Source organism: Capra hircus, chromosome 10 (assembly GCF_001704415.2).
Source record: "Capra hircus breed San Clemente chromosome 10, ASM170441v1, whole genome shotgun sequence".
NCBI classification, from domain to species: Eukaryota; Metazoa; Chordata; class Mammalia; order Artiodactyla; family Bovidae; genus Capra; species Capra hircus.
In genome coordinates this window covers 10,964,328-10,982,354 of record NC_030817.1, presented here as the reverse complement: position 1 = coordinate 10,982,354, position 18,027 = coordinate 10,964,328, and the positions used below count along the sequence as shown (strand labels likewise).

Here is an 18,027-nt window from a genome sequence, read left to right as displayed (position 1 = left end):
ATGTTAGTATATTGTTATACAATTTATGAAGATTGTATATGTATATAAACATACACATATATGTATTTTATAAAACACATCTGGGTATTTGATGTGAAGACATAATATTTTGATATGTCTTACACATAAAACAGCAGTAGTAGTGTAGTGTTAGTTGCTCAGTCATGTCTGACTCTTTGAGACCCCATGGATTATAGCCCACCAGGCTCGTCTATCTATGGGACTCTCCAGGCAAGAATACTGGAGTGGGTTGCCATTCCCTTCTCCATAGGAGCTTCCCAACCCAGGGATTGAACCTGGATCTCCTGCATTACAGACAGATTCTTTACCATCTGAGCTACAGGGAGATTCCTACATAAAATACTAAAGTGTAGCTATATATAAAGGTATAACACATATATGCATACATAATGAAACATTTATAAAAATTAAAATACTTAAAACACAAAGTATACAACACAAATAGTGTTAGAGACACTCTCCTCCCAGAGGATTATCTCATATGCTCCATTTTAAAGAACTCTTGCTACAAACGTTGATGGGTCGGTAGAGGATAGCAAGCAGTTAAAGGGTTCAAGCCTGGAAAGAAAAAAGATTTGGTTTGCTACTTCCCACAAATGTGACTTTAAGCAAGGAATTCAGTTTTTTTTGTTTTTTAGCCTTTAAAAAAAAAATCATTAAAATGGAAATAAGAAGAGTATCCTTCTCATAGAATATTTCTAAGAACTAAAAGACATAGTGTAAGATAAGTAGCATGATGCCCTGTAAGAACTCAATAAATTATGAGAGGTTTTAATCAAGAGAATAACATGACAGGCTTGTGTCTTAGAAGGGTCCCTTTTGTAGCAGGACAGAAGACAGATTACAGGCAAACTAGCAAAAGACAAGTTAAGAGGGTAACAGAGATGAGATAACGCATGCCTAAACTGGGTTAGTGGGAATACCAAAGAAGCCACTTCAAGAGCTATCAGGATCTTCAAACAGACAGGATACAGAGACTAATTAGATGGAGGGGAGAAGTAAGTTGGGACGTTCTTTGTATTTTAGGCTTATCTAGATAAAGAAACATTCAACCAGTTAAGACAGGAAATTAAAAACAGGTTTGGAGGAAAGTATGAATTCAGTGGTAACCCTGTTCCTGAGCATGCTGCAACAGCACAGACACGCAAGGAGCACCCCCATCTGCAGGGCTGGAGGTCAGGAGTGAGAAGAGCTCCCTTTGGGGATCACCCTTTCTAGGTGATAGCTAAAGCCTAAGATTAAATAACAACCCCAGGGGAGAAGCACCAAGTGAGAAAATCCATAAACAGGATTCTAGAACACAGCAACATTTAAAATGCAAACTGGAAACAAACGGAAAAGATTCAGATGGAAAGACTGAAAACAACTAAGACAGTCGAAGCAGGAAACAGTAGGAACAATCAGGTCAGTGGAAGAGCTTTAAGGGAGAGGAAACAAATGGGAAACAACTAAGGCAAGTAATTAAAAATTCCTTTGAATTTGACAGAGGAGACCACTAGTAAACTAAGCAGTCAATTTTAGAAGCAGAACTGGAAGTCTTTTTGCAGTGGGTAGAGGAATAAAAAGCAGGCGGAAGATGACAAGTGCAATTTCTCACATAGAATTTTTTTAAATAATGCAAGTATTCTATAAAGATGAAAACTCTAGAATTATTAAAAGAAGGTGAAGAAGTCCATTGCCACAACAATAAGAGAACTTTAGGATTTTCATTTAGCCTGGTAAGTAGCTTAAAAAAGGGAGATTCTTGGAATCCTCAAAGACACCAAAAATAACTAGATTTCATAAGACAACAAAACATATAACAAACGTACCACAGAATCTTTTTCCAAACGAAATGAGAATTCCTATGTACAACTTCATGAAAATGTAGAAATAATCTTAATACTATATTTCACTTTTAAAAATAAATTGTAAAATTGTTCAGTGGCTAAGTTGTGTCTGACTCTTTGCGACCCCATGGACTGTAGCACACAAGGCTTTCTAATCCTTCACTGTCTCCCAAAGTTTGCTCAAACTCATGTTCATTGAGTCGGTGATGCCATCCAACCATCTCATCCTCTGTCATCCCCTTTTCCTCCTGCCTTCAATCTTTCACAGCATCAGGGTCTTTTTCAATGAGTGAGCTCTTCACACCAGGTAGCCAAAGTATTGGAACACAGCATCAGTCCTTCCAGTGAATATTCAGGGTTGAGTTCCTTTAGGATTGACTGGTTTGATGTGCTTGCTGTCCAAGGGACTCTCAAGCACCACAGTTTGAAAGCATCAATTCTTCAGCACTCAGACTACTTTATGGTCCAACTCTCACATCTGTACATGACTACTGGAAAAACCATACCTTTGCCTATACAGACCTTTGTCAACAAAGTGATGTCTCTGGTTTTTAATACACTAAGTTGTCATAGCATTTCTTCCAAGCTTCTAATGTCAAAATATGTTTAAATTACAATATCACATGAAACTCAACTGAACTTAATGGCATGCAAATATGTTAGAACAGGTATGTCAAAATCTGCCATTTTCTGGTAGATTCAGAAGATTTTCTGGTAATGTGGGAATTCTAACTTAGGCAACACATTGAGTTAAGTGTAGGGAATCTGGGGAATTTATAACATCAAACACTTTCTATGGTAATTTAGGCATTTGAGTAAAATGCCCCAATATTTAAATGATTTAGAGTAGAACAATCTTTAGTAGCCTGTTAGAAAATATTATAAAATTTCAATATCACCATTTCTGTTAAACACAAAACTTTAAAAAAGAAATACATCCAGAGTAATTAAATTCTACAACCAAAATCAACACATCCACTGAAAAAACATTCTAAAGATTTTCAAACACAATGTCTTTCTAATCAACATTAAAAAAGCCAGTCATATGGTTCATGACCACTTCTACAATCTGATTTTTTTCCCCCATCTCCAGGTAACAAAACAAAGATAGAAGATTAATTTATACTGAAAATCAGATTAAGAGAAAGTGAAAAGCAGAGGAATTTCCAATTTAAGTACAAATACACACACAGAAATACATTCACATGTATGTGTGTGTGCATGTGTGCATATATGTATGTGCATATATTAAAAAAAAATTCCACAACTGGCTTGTTGGCTATTTCTAAAAGAAAGACTCATGAGATAAGCAGGTCTGACAATTGAAATGGGTTTAAAAATCAAGCAGAGAAGACATTAAAACTGGATGCTAATATCAACAACAAGCAAGTGAAATATGAAATTAAACACACAATGCTATTTACATTAGCATCCCCCCAAATTAAATGCATGCATGCCAGTCACTCAGTGAGGTCCACCTCTTTGCTACCTCATGAACTGCAGCCCACCAGGCTCCTCTGCCAATGGAATTTTCCAGGTAAGAATACTGTAGTGGGTTGCCATTTCCTGCTCCAGGGGATCTACCCGAGCCAGGAATCAACCCATGTCTCCAGAGTCTCCTGCATGAACAGGCAGATTCTTTACCACTGAGCCACCTGAGAAGCCCCAAAATCAAATACTTAAGTATAAATCTAACAAAATCTATATGATGAAAACTACCAAATTCTGATGAAAGAAATCAAGGATGAACAAAATAAATAAAGAGATAATCCATGTTCAAGGACGGGAAGACTCAATATTGTCTAAATGTCAGTATTTCTCAACTTCAGCAAGAGATTCAGTGAAGGCAATCAAAATCCCAGCAAGTTATTTTGTGTATATTGACAACCTGATTCTAAAGTTACAAAGAGTGGCAAAGAATCCCAAATAGCAAGAGAAACACTGAAAAAGAAGGAAAGAGCTGGAGGACTGACACTATCCAACAAAACAGATTGGTACTGGCCAAAAAAAAAAAACAACACACACATACACACCTGGGACAGAACCGAGAGCCCAGAAGTAGACCCACATAAAATAGTCTACTGATCTTCAACAAAGAACGAAAGCAATACAATGGGGAAAAGATAGTCTTTTTAAACAAAGGACACTACAACTGAAGACTCACGTGCAAAAAAAAAAATGAATCTAGACACAGAACTTAAATCTTCCACAAAAATTAATTCAAAATGGATCACAGATTTAAATTTAAAATGAGAAACAACTAATCTCAAAAATAGACACGACTGAAGCGACTATAGCAGCATACAAGTGACTCCCGTAGATCAATTCCAGGAAAATAAATGACCCAATCAAAAAATGGGTCAAGGAACTAAACAGACATTTCTCCAAAGACGACATACACATGGCTAACAAACACATGAAAACATGCTCAACATCACTCATTATCAGAGAAATGCAAATCAAAACCACAATGAGGTACCATTTCACGCCAGTCAGAATGGCTGCGATCCAAAAGTCTACAAGCAATAAATGCTGGAGAGGGTGTGGAGAAACGGGAACCTTATGACCCAGCAATCCCACTGCAGGAGATACACACTGAGGAAACCGGAATAGAAACACACACGTGTATCCCAATGTTCATCGCAGCACTGTTTATAATAGCCAGGACATGGAAACAACCTAGATGTCCATCAGCAAATGAATGGATCAGAAAGCTGTGGTACATATACACAATGGAGTATTACTCAGCCAATAAAAAGAATACATTTGAATCAGTTCTAATGAGGTGGATGAACTGAAGCCGATTATACACAATGAAGTAAGCCAGAAAGAAAAACACCAATACAGTATATTAACACATATATATGGAATTTAGACAGATGGTAACGAGAACCCTGTATGTGAGCAGCAAGAGACACAGATGTATAGAACAGTCTTTTGGACTCTGAGGGAGAGGGAGAGGGTTAGACGATTTGGGAGAATGGCATTGAAACATGTATAATATGATATAAGAAATGAATCGCCAGTCTAGGATCGATGCAGGATACAGGGTGCTTGGGGTAGGTGCACTGGGATGACCTAGAGATATGATATAGGGAGGGAGGTGGGAGGGGGGTTCAGGATTGGGAACACATGTACACCCGTGGCGAATTCATGCTGATGTATGACACAACCAATACAGTATACTAAAGTAAAATGAGGTAAAAAAAAAATGAATTAAAAAAAATGCAAAATTATAAAACTCTTAGAAGCTAAGAGAATGACTTGCAGTTTGGCAATGACTTTTTAGATATAACACTGAACTCACAATCCATGAAAGCAAGAATGAATAAGCTGGACTTCATCAAAATTAAATTTCAGCTCCACAAAAGATAATCTTAAGAGAATGAAAAGCCAAACCATAAACTGTGAGATATTATTTGCAAAGACATACTGATAAAGCCTTGACGTACTCCTTTTCCTATTTGAAACCAGACTGTTGCTCCATGACCAGTTCTAACTGTTGCTTCCTGACCTACATACAGATTTCTCAAGAGGCAAGTCAGGTGGTCTGGTATTCCTATCTCTTTCAGAATTTTCCACAGTTTATTGTGATCCACATAGTCTAAGGCTTTGGCATAGTCAATAAAACAGAAATAGATGTTTTTCTGGAACTCTCTTGCTTTTTCCATGATCCAGCGGGTGTTGGCAATTTGATCTCTGGTTCCTCTGTCTTTTCTAAAACCAGCTTGAACATGAGGAAGTTCACAGTTCACGTATTGATGAAGCCTGGCGTGGAAAATTTTGAGCATTATTTTACCAGCATGTGAGATGAGTGCAATTGTGTGGTAGTTTGAGCATTCTTTCGCATTGCCTTTCTTTGGGATTGGAATGAAAACTGACATTTTCCAGTCCTGTGGCCACTGCTGAGTTTTCCAAATTTGCAGGCATATTGAGTATAGCACTTTCACAGCATCATCTTTCAGGATTTGAAAGAGCTCAACTGGAATTCCATCACCTCCACTAGCTTTGTTTGTAGTGATGCTTTCTAAGGCCCACTTGACTTCACATTGCAGGATGTCTGACTCTAGATGAGTGATCACACCATTGTGATTATCTGGGTTGTGAAGATCTTTTTTGTATAGTTCTTCTGTGCATTCTTGCCACCTCTTCTTAATATCTTCTGCTTCTGCTAGGTCCATGCCATTTCTGTCCTTTATTGAGCTCATCTATTCATGAAATGTTCCCTTGGTATCTCTAATTTTCTTGAGGAGATCTCTAGTCTTTCCCATTCTGTTGTTTTCCTGTATTTCTTTACAGTGATCACTGAAGAAAGCTTTCTTATCTCTTCTTGTTATTCTTTGGAACTCTGCATTCAGATGCTTATATCTTTCCTTTTTTCCTTTGCTTTTCGCCTCTCTTCCTTTCACAGCTATTTGTAAGGCCTCCCCAGACAGCCATTTTACTGCAGATGGTGACTGCAGCCATGCAATTAAAAGACGCTTACTCCTTGGAAGAAAAGTTATGACCAACCTAGAGAGCATATTCAGAAGCAGAGACATTACTTTGCCGATTAAGGTCCGTCTAGTCAAGTCTATGGTTTTTCCAGTGGTCATGTATGGATGTGAGAGTTGGACTGTGAAGAAGGTTGAGCACCGAAGAACCGATGCTTTTGAACTGTGGTGTTGGAGAAGACTCTTGGAGAGTCCCTTGGACTGCAAGGAGATCCAACCAATCCATTTTGAAGGAGATCAGCCCTGGGATTTCTTTGGAAGAAATGATGCTAAAGCTGAAAGTCCAGTACTTTGGCCACCTCATTCGAAGAGTTGACTCATTGGAAAAGACTCTGATGCTGGGAGGGATTGGCGGCAGGAGGAGAAGGGGACGACAGAGGATGAGATGGCTGCATGGCATCACTGACGCAATGGATGTTAGTCTGAGTGAACTTCAAGAGTTGGTGATGGACAGGAAGGCCTGGCATGCTGCGATTCATGGGGTGGCAAAGAGTCGGACACAACTGAGTGACTGAACTGAATGAATGATAAAGCGGTGGCTGCGTGGGCGGAGGAGGGCCTAGAGGAGCTATCCCACATTGAAGGTCAGGAAGGGCGGCAGTGAGGAGATACCCTTCATCCAAGGTAAGGAGCAGTGGCTGCGCTTTGCTGGAGCAGCTGTGAAGAGATACCCCATGCCAAGGTAAGAGAAACCCAAGTAAGATGGTAGGTGTTGCAAGAGAGCATCAGAGGGCAGACACAATGAAACCATACTCACAGAAAACAAGTCAATCTAATCACACTAGGACCACAGCCTTCTCTAACTCAATGAAACTAAGCCATGCCTGTGGCGCAACACAAGACGGGCGGGTCATGGTGGAGAGGTCTGACAGAATGTGGTCCACTGGAGAAGGGAATGGCAAACCACTTCAGTATTCTTGCTTTGATAACCCCATGAACAGTATGGAAAGGGAAAATGATAGGATACTGAAAGAGGAACTCCCCAGGTCACTAGGTGCCCAACACGCTACTGGAAATCAGTGGAGAAATAACTCCAGAAAGAATGAAGGGATGGAGCCAAAGCAAAAACAATACCCAGCTGTGGATGTGACTGGTGATAGAAGAAAGGTCCGATGCTATAAAGAGCAATATTGCATAGGAACCTGGAATGTCAGGTCCATGAATCAAGGCAAATTGGAAGTGGTCAAACAAGAGATGGCAAGAGTGAACATCAACATTCTAGGAATCAGTGAACTAAAATGGACTAGAATGGGTGAATTTAATACAGATGACCATTATATCTACTTGTGCGGGCAGGAATCGCTCAGAAGAAATGGAGTAGCCATCATGGTCAACAAAAGAGTCCAAAATGCAGTACTTGGATGCAATCTCAAAAATGACAGAATGATCTCTGTTTGTTTCCAAGGCAAATCATTCAATACCACAGTAATCCAAGTCTATGCCCCAACCAGTAATGCTAAAGAAGCTGAAGTTGAACGGTTCTATGAAGACCTATAAGACCTTTTAGAACGAACACCCAAAAAAGATGTCCTTTTCATTATAGGGGACTGGAATGCAAAAGTAGGAAATCAAGAAACACCTGGAGTAACAGGCAAATTTGGCCTAGGAATGCAGAATGAAGCAGGGCAAAGACTAATAGAGTTTTGCCAAGAAAATGCACTGGTCATAGCAAACACCCTCTTCCAACAACACAAGGGAAGACTCTACACATGGACGTCACCAGATGCTCAACACCAAAATCGGACTGATTATATTTTTTGCAGCCAAAGATGGAGAAGCTCTATACAGTCAACAAAACAAGACCAGGAGCTGACTGTGGCTCAGATCATGAACTCCTCATTACCAAATTCAGACTTAAATTGAAGAAAGTTGGGAAAACTGCTAGACCATTCAGGTATGACTGAAATCAAATCCCTTATGATTATACAGTGGAAGTGAAAAAGGGCCTAGATCTGATAGAGTGCCTGAGGAACTAAGGAATGAGGTTCATGACACTGTACAGGAGACAGGGATCAAGACCATCCCCATGGAAAAGAAATGCAAAAAACAAAATGGCTGTTTGGGGAGGCCTTACAAATAGCTGTGAAAAGAAGAGAGGCGAAAAGCAAAGGAGAAAAGGAAAGATATAAGCATCTGAATGTAGAGTTCCAAAGAACAGCAAGAAGAGATAAGAAAGCCTTCTTCAGTGATCAGTGCAAAGAAATAGAGGAAAACAACAGAATGGGAAAGACTAGAGATCTCTTTAAGAAAAGTAGTGATACCGAGGGAACAATTCATGCAAAGATGGGCTCGATAAAGGACAGAAATGGAATGGACCTAACAGAAGCAGAAGATAGTAAGAAGAGGTGGCAAGAATGCACAGAAGAACTATACAGAAAAGATCTTCACGACCCAGATGATCACGATGGTATGATCACTCATCTAGAGCCAGACATCCTGGAATGTGAAGTCAAGTGGGCCTTAGAAAGCATCACTACGAACAAAGCTAGTGGAGGTGATGGAATTCCAGTTGAGCTCTTTCAAATCCTGAAAGATGATGCTGTGAGAGTGCTACACTCAATATGCCTGCAAATTTGAAAACTCATCAGTGGCCACAGGACTGGAAAAGGTCAGTTTTCATTCCAACCCCAAAGAAAGGCAATGCCAAAGAATACTCAAACTACTGCACAATTGCACTCATCTCACATGCTAGTAAAGGAATGCTCAAAATTCTGCAAGCCAGGCTTCAGCAATACGTGAACCATGAACTCCCTGATATTCAAGCTGGTTTTAGAAAAGCCAGAGGAACCAGAGATCAAATTGCCAACAGCTGCTGGATCATGGAAAAAGCAAGAGAGTTCCAGAAAAACATCCATTTCTGCTTTATTGACTATGCCAAAGCCTTTGACTGTGTGGATCACAATAAACTGTGGAAAATTCTGAAAGAGATGGGAATATCAGACCACCTGACCTGCCTCTTGAGAAACCTGTATGCAGGTCAGAAAGCAACAGTTAGAACTGGACATGGAACAACAGACTGGTTCTAAATAGGAAAAGGAATATGTCAAGGCTGTATATTGTCACCATGCTTATTTAACTTCTATGCAGAGTACATCATGAGAAACACTGGACTGGAAGAAACACAAGCTGGAATCAAGATTGCCGGGAGAAATATCAATAACCTCAGATATGCAGATGACACCACCCTTATGGCAGAAAGTGAAGAAGAACTCAAAAGCCTCTTAATGAAAGTGAAAGTGGAGAGTGAAAAAGTTGGCCTAAAGCTCAACATTCAGAAAATGAAGATCATGGCATCCAGTCCCATCACTTCATGGGAAATAGATGGGAAAACAGTGGAAACAGTGTCAGACATTAGTTTTGGGGGCTCCAAAATCACTGCAGATGGTGACTGCAGCCATGAAATTAAAAGACGCTTACTCCTTGGAAGGAAAGTTATGACCAACCTAGATAGCATATTCAAAAGCAGAGACATTACTTTGCCAACAAAAGTCCGTCTAGTCAAGGCTATGGTTTTTCCAGTAGTCATGTATGGATGTGAGAGCTGGACTGTGAAGAAGGCTGAGCGCTGAAGAATTGATGCTTTTGAACTGTGGTGTTGGAGAAGACTCTTGAGAGTCCCTTGGACTGCAAGGAGATCCAACCAGTCCATTCTGGAGGAGATCACCCTGGGATTTCTTTGGAAGAAATGATGCTAAAGGTGAAACTCCAGTACCTTGGCCACCTCATTAGAAGAGTTGACTCATTGAAAAAGACTCTGATGCTGGGAGGGATTGGGGCAGGAGGAGAAGGGGATGACAGAGGATGAGATGGCTGGATGGCATCACGGACTCGATGGACATGAATCTGAGTGAACTCCGGGAGTTGGTGATGGACAGGGAGCCCTGGCGTGCTGCGATTCATGGGGTCGCAAAGAGTCGGACATGACTGAGCGACTGAACTGAACTGGACTGTTAAAGGACTGCTATCCAAAATTTACAAATGATTCAACAATAAAAGGTAAACAAGCTAAGAAATGGGCCAAAGACTTTAATGAATATCTCAGCAGAAAGGATATATATATATATTTATATATAGTAAATAAGCATATGAATAAATGCTCCACACCATGTTATCAGGAAAATGCAAATTAAAACAAAATGCCACTACAAACCTATCTGGATGGCTAAAATACAGAACTCTGACAATTCTCAATGTTCAGAAGGAAGCAGAACAGGAAATCATGTCACTGCTGGTAGAAGGCAAAATGATACAGCTACTTTGAAAGAGAGTTTGAAGATTCTTACAAACCTAACCACTCTTGTCATATGACTGAGCAATCACACTCTCTGATATTTATCCGAAAGAGATGAAACCTTGCTAATTCACTTCAATTCAGTCGTGTCCAACTCTGTGCGACTCCAGAGACGGCAGCCCATCAGGCTCCCCCGTCTCTGGGATTGTCCAGGCAAGGGCACTGGAGTGGGTTGCCATTTCCCTCTCCAATGCATGAAAGTGAAAAGTGAAAGTGAAGTCGCTCAGTCGTGTCCGACTCTTAGCCACCCCATGGACTGCAGCCCACCAGGCTCCTCCATCCATGGGATTTTCCAGGAAAGAGTACTGGAGTGGGTTGCCATTGCCTTCTCCAGATGAAACCTTAAGTCTATACAAAAATCTGCACACAGATGTTTAGTTTACAGCAGTTTTATTCATGATTGCCAAAACTTGGAAGAAACCAAGACAGGCTTCTGTACATGAGTGGATAAATAAACTGTAGTACATCCAAACAATGAAATATTATGCAGTGCTTTAAAAAAAAAAGTTTTTTTTTCCTTTTGAAGAACTTCCAAGCCATGAAAAGACATGGAGGAAACTTAAAGGGATATTACTAAGTAAAAGGCCAATCAGAAAAGGCTACATACTGCATGATTCCAACTACTGATATATTAGATTCTGGAAAAGGCAAAACTAAGGAAATGATAAAAAGATTAGTGTTTGTCAGAGGTTAGGGGGAGAGAGGGATGAATAGTGAAACACAGAATTTTAAGGGCAGTGAAACTACGCTATGATATGATCATGATGGATACATGGCATTGCATGTTTGTCTAATCCTACAGAAGACACAATACCAACAGTGGACCCTAAGGTGAACTCTGGGCTTTGGACAACAATGATGTGTCAATATCCAACTCATTAGTTATAACAAGTGCACCACTGGGGTCAGGGATGTTGACAGTTGGGGAAGCTGTGATATGAAGAAGGAGGCATATACGGGAAATCTCTGTACCATATGCTCAATACTGCTACAAAATATGTCTGTTTTTAAAAACTGCATGCTAAACTATGATTAATTTGGAAAACCTTGTAGTAGATCAAGAAATATGGTGAAAAGAACATAAGAAAAGCTATTTTGAAAATGAAAATTATTTAAATCAAAAACAACAGAAATTAATACAATATTGTAAAGCAACTATACTCTAATAAAAGTTTTTTTAAAAGGCCCCAGACATTTACAAATCAGAATTATACCTCTCCTAAACCTCCAGTCATCTCCCTGTTCATCCTGAAGACTTGACTGTTGCCTGGAAATCTGAGATACTTGATGATGTAAACCCTTTGGATCTCCTTCTGCTTTCATAAGCTGCGTACGGAGTTCTTCTACCTAAATACATATAATCAAAGGTGAAACTTTCATTAGTTTTAAAAGCAGGAAAACAATAATTGAACTTATATATTATTACAAAGTATTTCCCTAGGGGAAGCAATCACTTCCAGCAGATTACTATAAGCACAAGCTGAAGCCAAGTTAACCTCACTATGACAAGCACAGTGGAGCAGTCTCTCGCTTCACTTCTTTACTCCTATTCCTTTCACGATGAAGGCATTTTCCCCTTCTTTGTGTCTATGACAAATAATTTGATCACATTTTACAAAATCCCTATTTTCACCTCAATCCACTCTACTACTACTAACCCAAATCACCTCCCGTTAAGTAGTGTATGTTTTTACACTTTTCACTTATTTTCTTTCATGTGAATGTAGTCTATTGGTTGGTAAAGTCAAGTGAAATGATCACAATTTAAAACATTTTGATATCAAAGTACTGCTCAAAATAAATAAGCACTAAAGGCTGTTTGAAAAAAAAGTATAAACTCCTTGAGGTCAGGTACCCTTTTATTCATCTTCATGGATCTGGAGTCTAGCAGGCAAGTCCCCAATGACCATTAAACAAGTTAGCGGTGCCAGAACATCTCAGCTAAAGTCACAATGGCAACCTAAACACAGAAATCTCTTATTCCAAAACATTAGAAGTTATAAGACAGAATTCTGGAACCAGAAGGATCAGAAGGAATTGAATATAGATATAACCTTCCAAAAAGTAAAGTCTAAACTCTGCCAACATTAATTCCATCATACCACTGGCTGCAGAACAAAGCCATTACATGTTTTTAAGGATTTTGTAAAACAGGTGCTATGTTGCATTTTCAGGATTAATCGTCAAATAAAGTACTCCTGAACATCTATAATGTCTGACATCTTTGCCTACCTAGCATATTATGTAGTGAGTTATGGAACCCAAACCTCAAAAGAGAGGCAAGTACAACTGCAATTTACATTAAACACAAGCAGAAAGACAGTTAGAAATCCAATGCCCTTTCCCAATGTATGTAAGATAGCTATTTCAAGCTGCTGAACTTTAAATATCAGAAGCACCAAACAACTATTATGGACTAATGGGCTACAAAATGTTATGTTTTAAAATTAAGCCTTATCTCTGGTTGAAAGGAAGCAGGTAGCATCTCGAAAATGAGAATATTAGACAATGACACAGTCAAGGGAACTTGAGCTGCAAAGGCCTGTCTTATGTGTTTCACTTCCTCTTTCACTCTCCAATGCCTCCTCTAACAAAATAAAGCTCCCGGGAAAACTGCATCTTACCCATCCAGTCTCACTTTTACACTTTTACATTCTATGCTAAGAACTGGAGCGGCAATCAGCAAGATACACTGTCACAGGAGGAACTTGGACAGGCGCTTTGTGCTGGGTTTCTCTGAATCTTCCTGAAAGGATTTCATCTTTTGCTTATGTGTGCTAACACACATTTGTTAGGAAAAAAATTTCCTAGACCTGAATTTTTTTACCCTTTCATGAAGACATTTAATAGGGAAAGAGACTCAATCCTGATTTAATGCAAAAGCAGATTATCATAGCTTGCATACTTACTTGATGCAAAAGAGTTTCTCTGCTGCCTTCTGACTGATTCAGTAACCTTCGAGATAGCTCCAATTCCTGTTGAAGCTAGAGTTTCATCAAAGGATAAGGAAAAATGTCCAATGGGGCAAAAGAAAACTAAATTATTGCAGGCACAGTTTAAGAGGAGAAAAGTGAAAAGATTTTCAGACTTTTACAGCTAACATCTTGAGATAAACACATATCAATGCTCCCATTAAAATAATGGTAATTAAATAACTAAAACTGAACTAGACAAGAGTGCAGGAGGTCAGCGCTCTAGTCAGTTTCATCTCAATTATGACCCTTTTAAATCTTTTTTCCTTAAAGGCCTCCTTTCTGTTATCTCTAAAATAGGGGTTTTATATAAGACAATCTCTGAGCTCCCTTCAGTTTTAAATCATTTTAATGCAAAATTCTAAAGTGATTTTTTCTTTAAATTACTACATGTACTATCATATGAACTAAATAGGAATAAAAATTTCAGGGACCCAATGACTCAAGGTATATCTCATCCAGTTGGTAACTACTTTATATTCTTATTAGTCTTATACTCCTAATATTTCCAATATTCATAATATTCCAAAAATTTTGAAGTATCTCAATTCAGAATAAGACATTTTAAATTTCCCTAATAATACTGCCATTAAGTAATACCCACAGAAAATGTGCCAGTTAGGTGACTAAATATGCTACAAAGTCACTGTGCCTAGCTTATTTCAAGTTGAAAAATATAAAAGGATGAGAAGGGGAGAAAAATATGCCACCCCAAAGTACACCTCTTTGGCTCAAGTATTATTGTGAGCTGACGGTAAGCAAAGCCAAGCAGACTCAGGAAAAGCTTTTCATCTTCCCCTTAACTGCATAAAAAAATTTAGAAAGTGGGTCTGTACCAGGAAGAGAACTATTACTAAAGATACTCTCTGTATCTGAAAGATATACCTGCACGGCAGGGCAAACATCTGTTAACCATAACCCATCCTTCTCACTTCCTGTGAACTGCCTTCCTTCCCTCTGAAGTCCCAGGCCCCTATTCCTTTCCTTAGCTCAGGATGGAAGATAAGCTTCAATTGCCTCACCGCCTTTGTACCTCTTATGTTTGTGGGGCTCCCATACTAACAAAATCAAACGCTTTTTCTCCTATTAATCTACTTGATATCAATTTAATTATTAGACCAGCCAAAGAACCTAAAAGGTCTGTAAAGGGAAAATCACTTTTCCTCCCCTTTCAGATGGAAAAAAATGTTTGCTAAAAATCCAGAGCTTACATATGCTGGACATGCTTGCAATTTGTAAGGGTAAGGTCATTTTGTGAAATCACAAGTTTGTATTAAGATGTTATTAAGTGTTTCGATTTTAATAGTTATCCTAAATTATCACTTCATTTGAACAAACTACTATCTATACATTAGTCCTTCAGAAATTGTGCGTGTGGTCGGTGTGGCTACTAAGGAGAAGCACGGGGGAGCACTGTGGTGACAGAACACTTCTGTGCTTTGACTGTGGCGGCAGTAAAATAAGTATGCACACACACAGACTCACTCCACACACAATAAAACTGGTGAAATCTGCATAAGCTGGATGCATTACAAGTGTCAATTCACTGGTTTTGACACTGGACGGCAATAAAACAAAATGTTACCATTGAGAATAACTGGATAAAGGGCACAGGGCACATTTTATTTTGCAACATCTACGGACCTATTATTATTTCAAAACACTTTTCTACTCCAATTATATACGCTTTTTAAATACCATACATGCAGCTCAGAAAATAAACATCACGTATTTTTTTAAGTAGAGCTGGCCCTTGAACAACATAGGTTCAAATCGCAGAAGTCCATTTACACACGGATTTTTTTTTTTTTTAACTGTAAACACCACAGTATTACAGGATCCCCAGTGGGTTGAATTCACAGGTGTGGAAGTGCAGCTAGAGAGAAACTGCAAATACAGAGGGCCAACTACATGTTATACTCGGATTTTAGACTTCACAGAGGGTCACGGTTCCTAAGCCCGCACTGGTCAAAGGTCAACTCTAAGCCAGCTGTAAAGTACCTGAGGAGGCAGAGAATCCACACAAAATATTACCTGACCAGTTCTCTTGTTTCCATGGCTAAATAAAAAGGGAAGAAATCACCCTGAAGTCAAAGTAGTTTGAAAATCTACCAGGGCCTACCCTGGTCATATTTCCTGGGTAATGGCAGCAGTCTCTGCTCCCAAAGGGCAAGCGTGATGGCCCGACACATCTTGCTCACCACCATGAAGGCAGCAGAGACGCATCATGGAACTCTACAGAATTTGGTGAAATAAAGGAGGCAAAGGCGAACAGAAAAGACAACGTGGGATAAAGAACATGACAGCGGGGGCAAATTTTCACTTTATCATTTATTACTCTGGGCTCAGCCTGAAACCTACTTATTTGCAAACTGAACAGAGTTGTCTGGCCTCTGAATCACCTTCCAGTTCTAAAGAGCTAGGCTCTGCAGGTTCACAGACATGAATATATAGCAAAGGTTCTTAGTATTTAATAAGAACAGAGGATTTTTCAGAATGAGGCTGCTTATTTTTATCTTCTGTAATGGCTTCCCTCGTGGCTCAGAGGTTAAAGCATCTGCCTGGAATGCAGGAGACCCAGGTTCAATCCCTGGGTCGGGAAGATCCCCTGGAGAAGGAAATGGCACCCCACTCCAGTACTCTTGCCTGGAGAATCCCATGGAGGGAGGAGCCAGGTAGGCCATCCATGGGGTCCCAAAGAGTTGGACACAACTGAGCAACTTCACTTTCACTTTCACTTTTCAGTGAAAATGAACAGATGCAAAATACTCAGCCTTTAAACAACAGGTCTTTCCTAACCCTGCAGCAAAGTCAAGCTCTTTAAATGTTCTCCAACAAGGAATGGTCAAGTTTAACCCTCATCTGAAAAAGCAAAGTGGCCAGAAGACAAGGTAGCAAACTACCTGTGCGTGTTTCCAAGAGCAAGTAGCAGAGAGTGGCAGAGCCCTGAAGCCAAGTGACTTCACATCAAATCATAAAGGCCTCACTGCACTAATGAGCAAATGACCTCAGGACACTTTTCAAGGCATTCAATGAATGTCAGTGGCCCCAAGCATTAGTACTCTTTGAAAGATAATTTTCAGAATCTTACTTTACTCTTCTCACTTTCTGTTTGTCTTAGCTTATTTTTCATTTCTCCTTCATTCTCCTCTGCTTTAGCTTCTTGTTTCTTCAGTGCCTAGAAAGACAGAATGGGAAAATAAACACTATTAATATTCTAAAAGGATTTATTAAGAAGAAGCTGAGGCAGATGATTATGAATTGCCCAAAACATACACATGAATTACAACCTGCTCATTCACTCAAGTCCTAAGATCACTTCGCTGGGGATCAAATATAAACAACTTTCCAATCTACCTAATCAAGTTCCACTTAATTTCATTTTTTCCCATCTTTGGGAATTTTATAACACATTCAGAGGACTTAGACAGCTAACAGTTTTCTTGGAAACAAATTTTACAGCCTGCAGAAATAACAGTATTTCCCTGGTGGCTCAGACGGTAAAGCGTCTGTCTACAATGCGGGAGACCCAGGTTCGATCCCTGGGTCGGGAAGATCCCCTGGGGAAGGAAATGGCAATCCACTCCAGTACTATTGCCTGGAAAATCCCATGGACAGAGGAGCCTGGTAGGCTACAGTCCAGGGGGTCACAGAGAGTCGGACACGACTAAGCGACTTCACAAGTTATATTATCTGTTCAACTATTCTGATATGATACCAAAAACCAGTTGACTACCTTTTCAAATTCTGGGGGGAAAAAAAAAATCAATGTAGAAAGATGCTGGTTGCATCATTATTGCATATATGACATTTTATCACAACATATAACTGGCTCTTCAAACCTTACTTCACATACAGCAAAAAAGGTATTCTTTTTTTCTCTCTCTTTAATAAATATTTTTTCCTTTTAACTTTTTTCCTTTTGATTCTTTTTCCCATTTTTCTCTCTTTAATAAAATGAAGAAAAGGAAATTTAAGAAAATCCAAACATCAAAACTTAACCACAAAAGTGTTTGTTTGGTTTGTATCTATGTTAAAACAAAATTAAACTTGAGAAAAAAGTTTATACTAACAGCAATCTTTCATCTAAAACACAATTCATTTGTTTAAAAAAATTTTTGACACTTTGAGCATTTAGACTTAAAAAGGTACATGTGTGGCGTGGAGACCATAAAAATTGAGAAAAGCCAAATTTCCAGATCTCTTTTCCAACAAGTTCTATGATGCTCGAAAGAAAAATTATTTTTAGGCAAACAGAAAAACATGTTAAAACTGTTGTTTTGACACAAATATAATCAATCACATTTCAATTTCATTTACTCACATATCCAACCAATATCTCCAAAGCACATATACATGTGTGTACAGAATAACCATGGGCCCCTACCCATGAGATCACTGCTGCCTCTGCACAGCTCCTA

The 18,027-nt window shown here is 39.2% G+C and overlaps 1 protein-coding gene across 1 annotated transcript in view; it reads right to left on the bottom strand.

The window, feature by feature from the left end:
• Positions 1-18,027, bottom strand: part of CEP128 (centrosomal protein 128) — a 466,954-nt gene that overhangs the window by 340,289 nt on the left and 108,638 nt on the right. The window contains exons 9-11 of the mRNA XM_018053897.1: positions 16,698-16,784; positions 13,544-13,618; positions 11,849-11,981 (exon numbers count right to left, since the gene is read on the bottom strand). Coding sequence (XP_017909386.1) covers positions 11,849-11,981; positions 13,544-13,618; positions 16,698-16,784 — 295 coding nt within the window. The remainder of the gene's footprint in view (positions 1-11,848; positions 11,982-13,543; positions 13,619-16,697; positions 16,785-18,027) is intronic.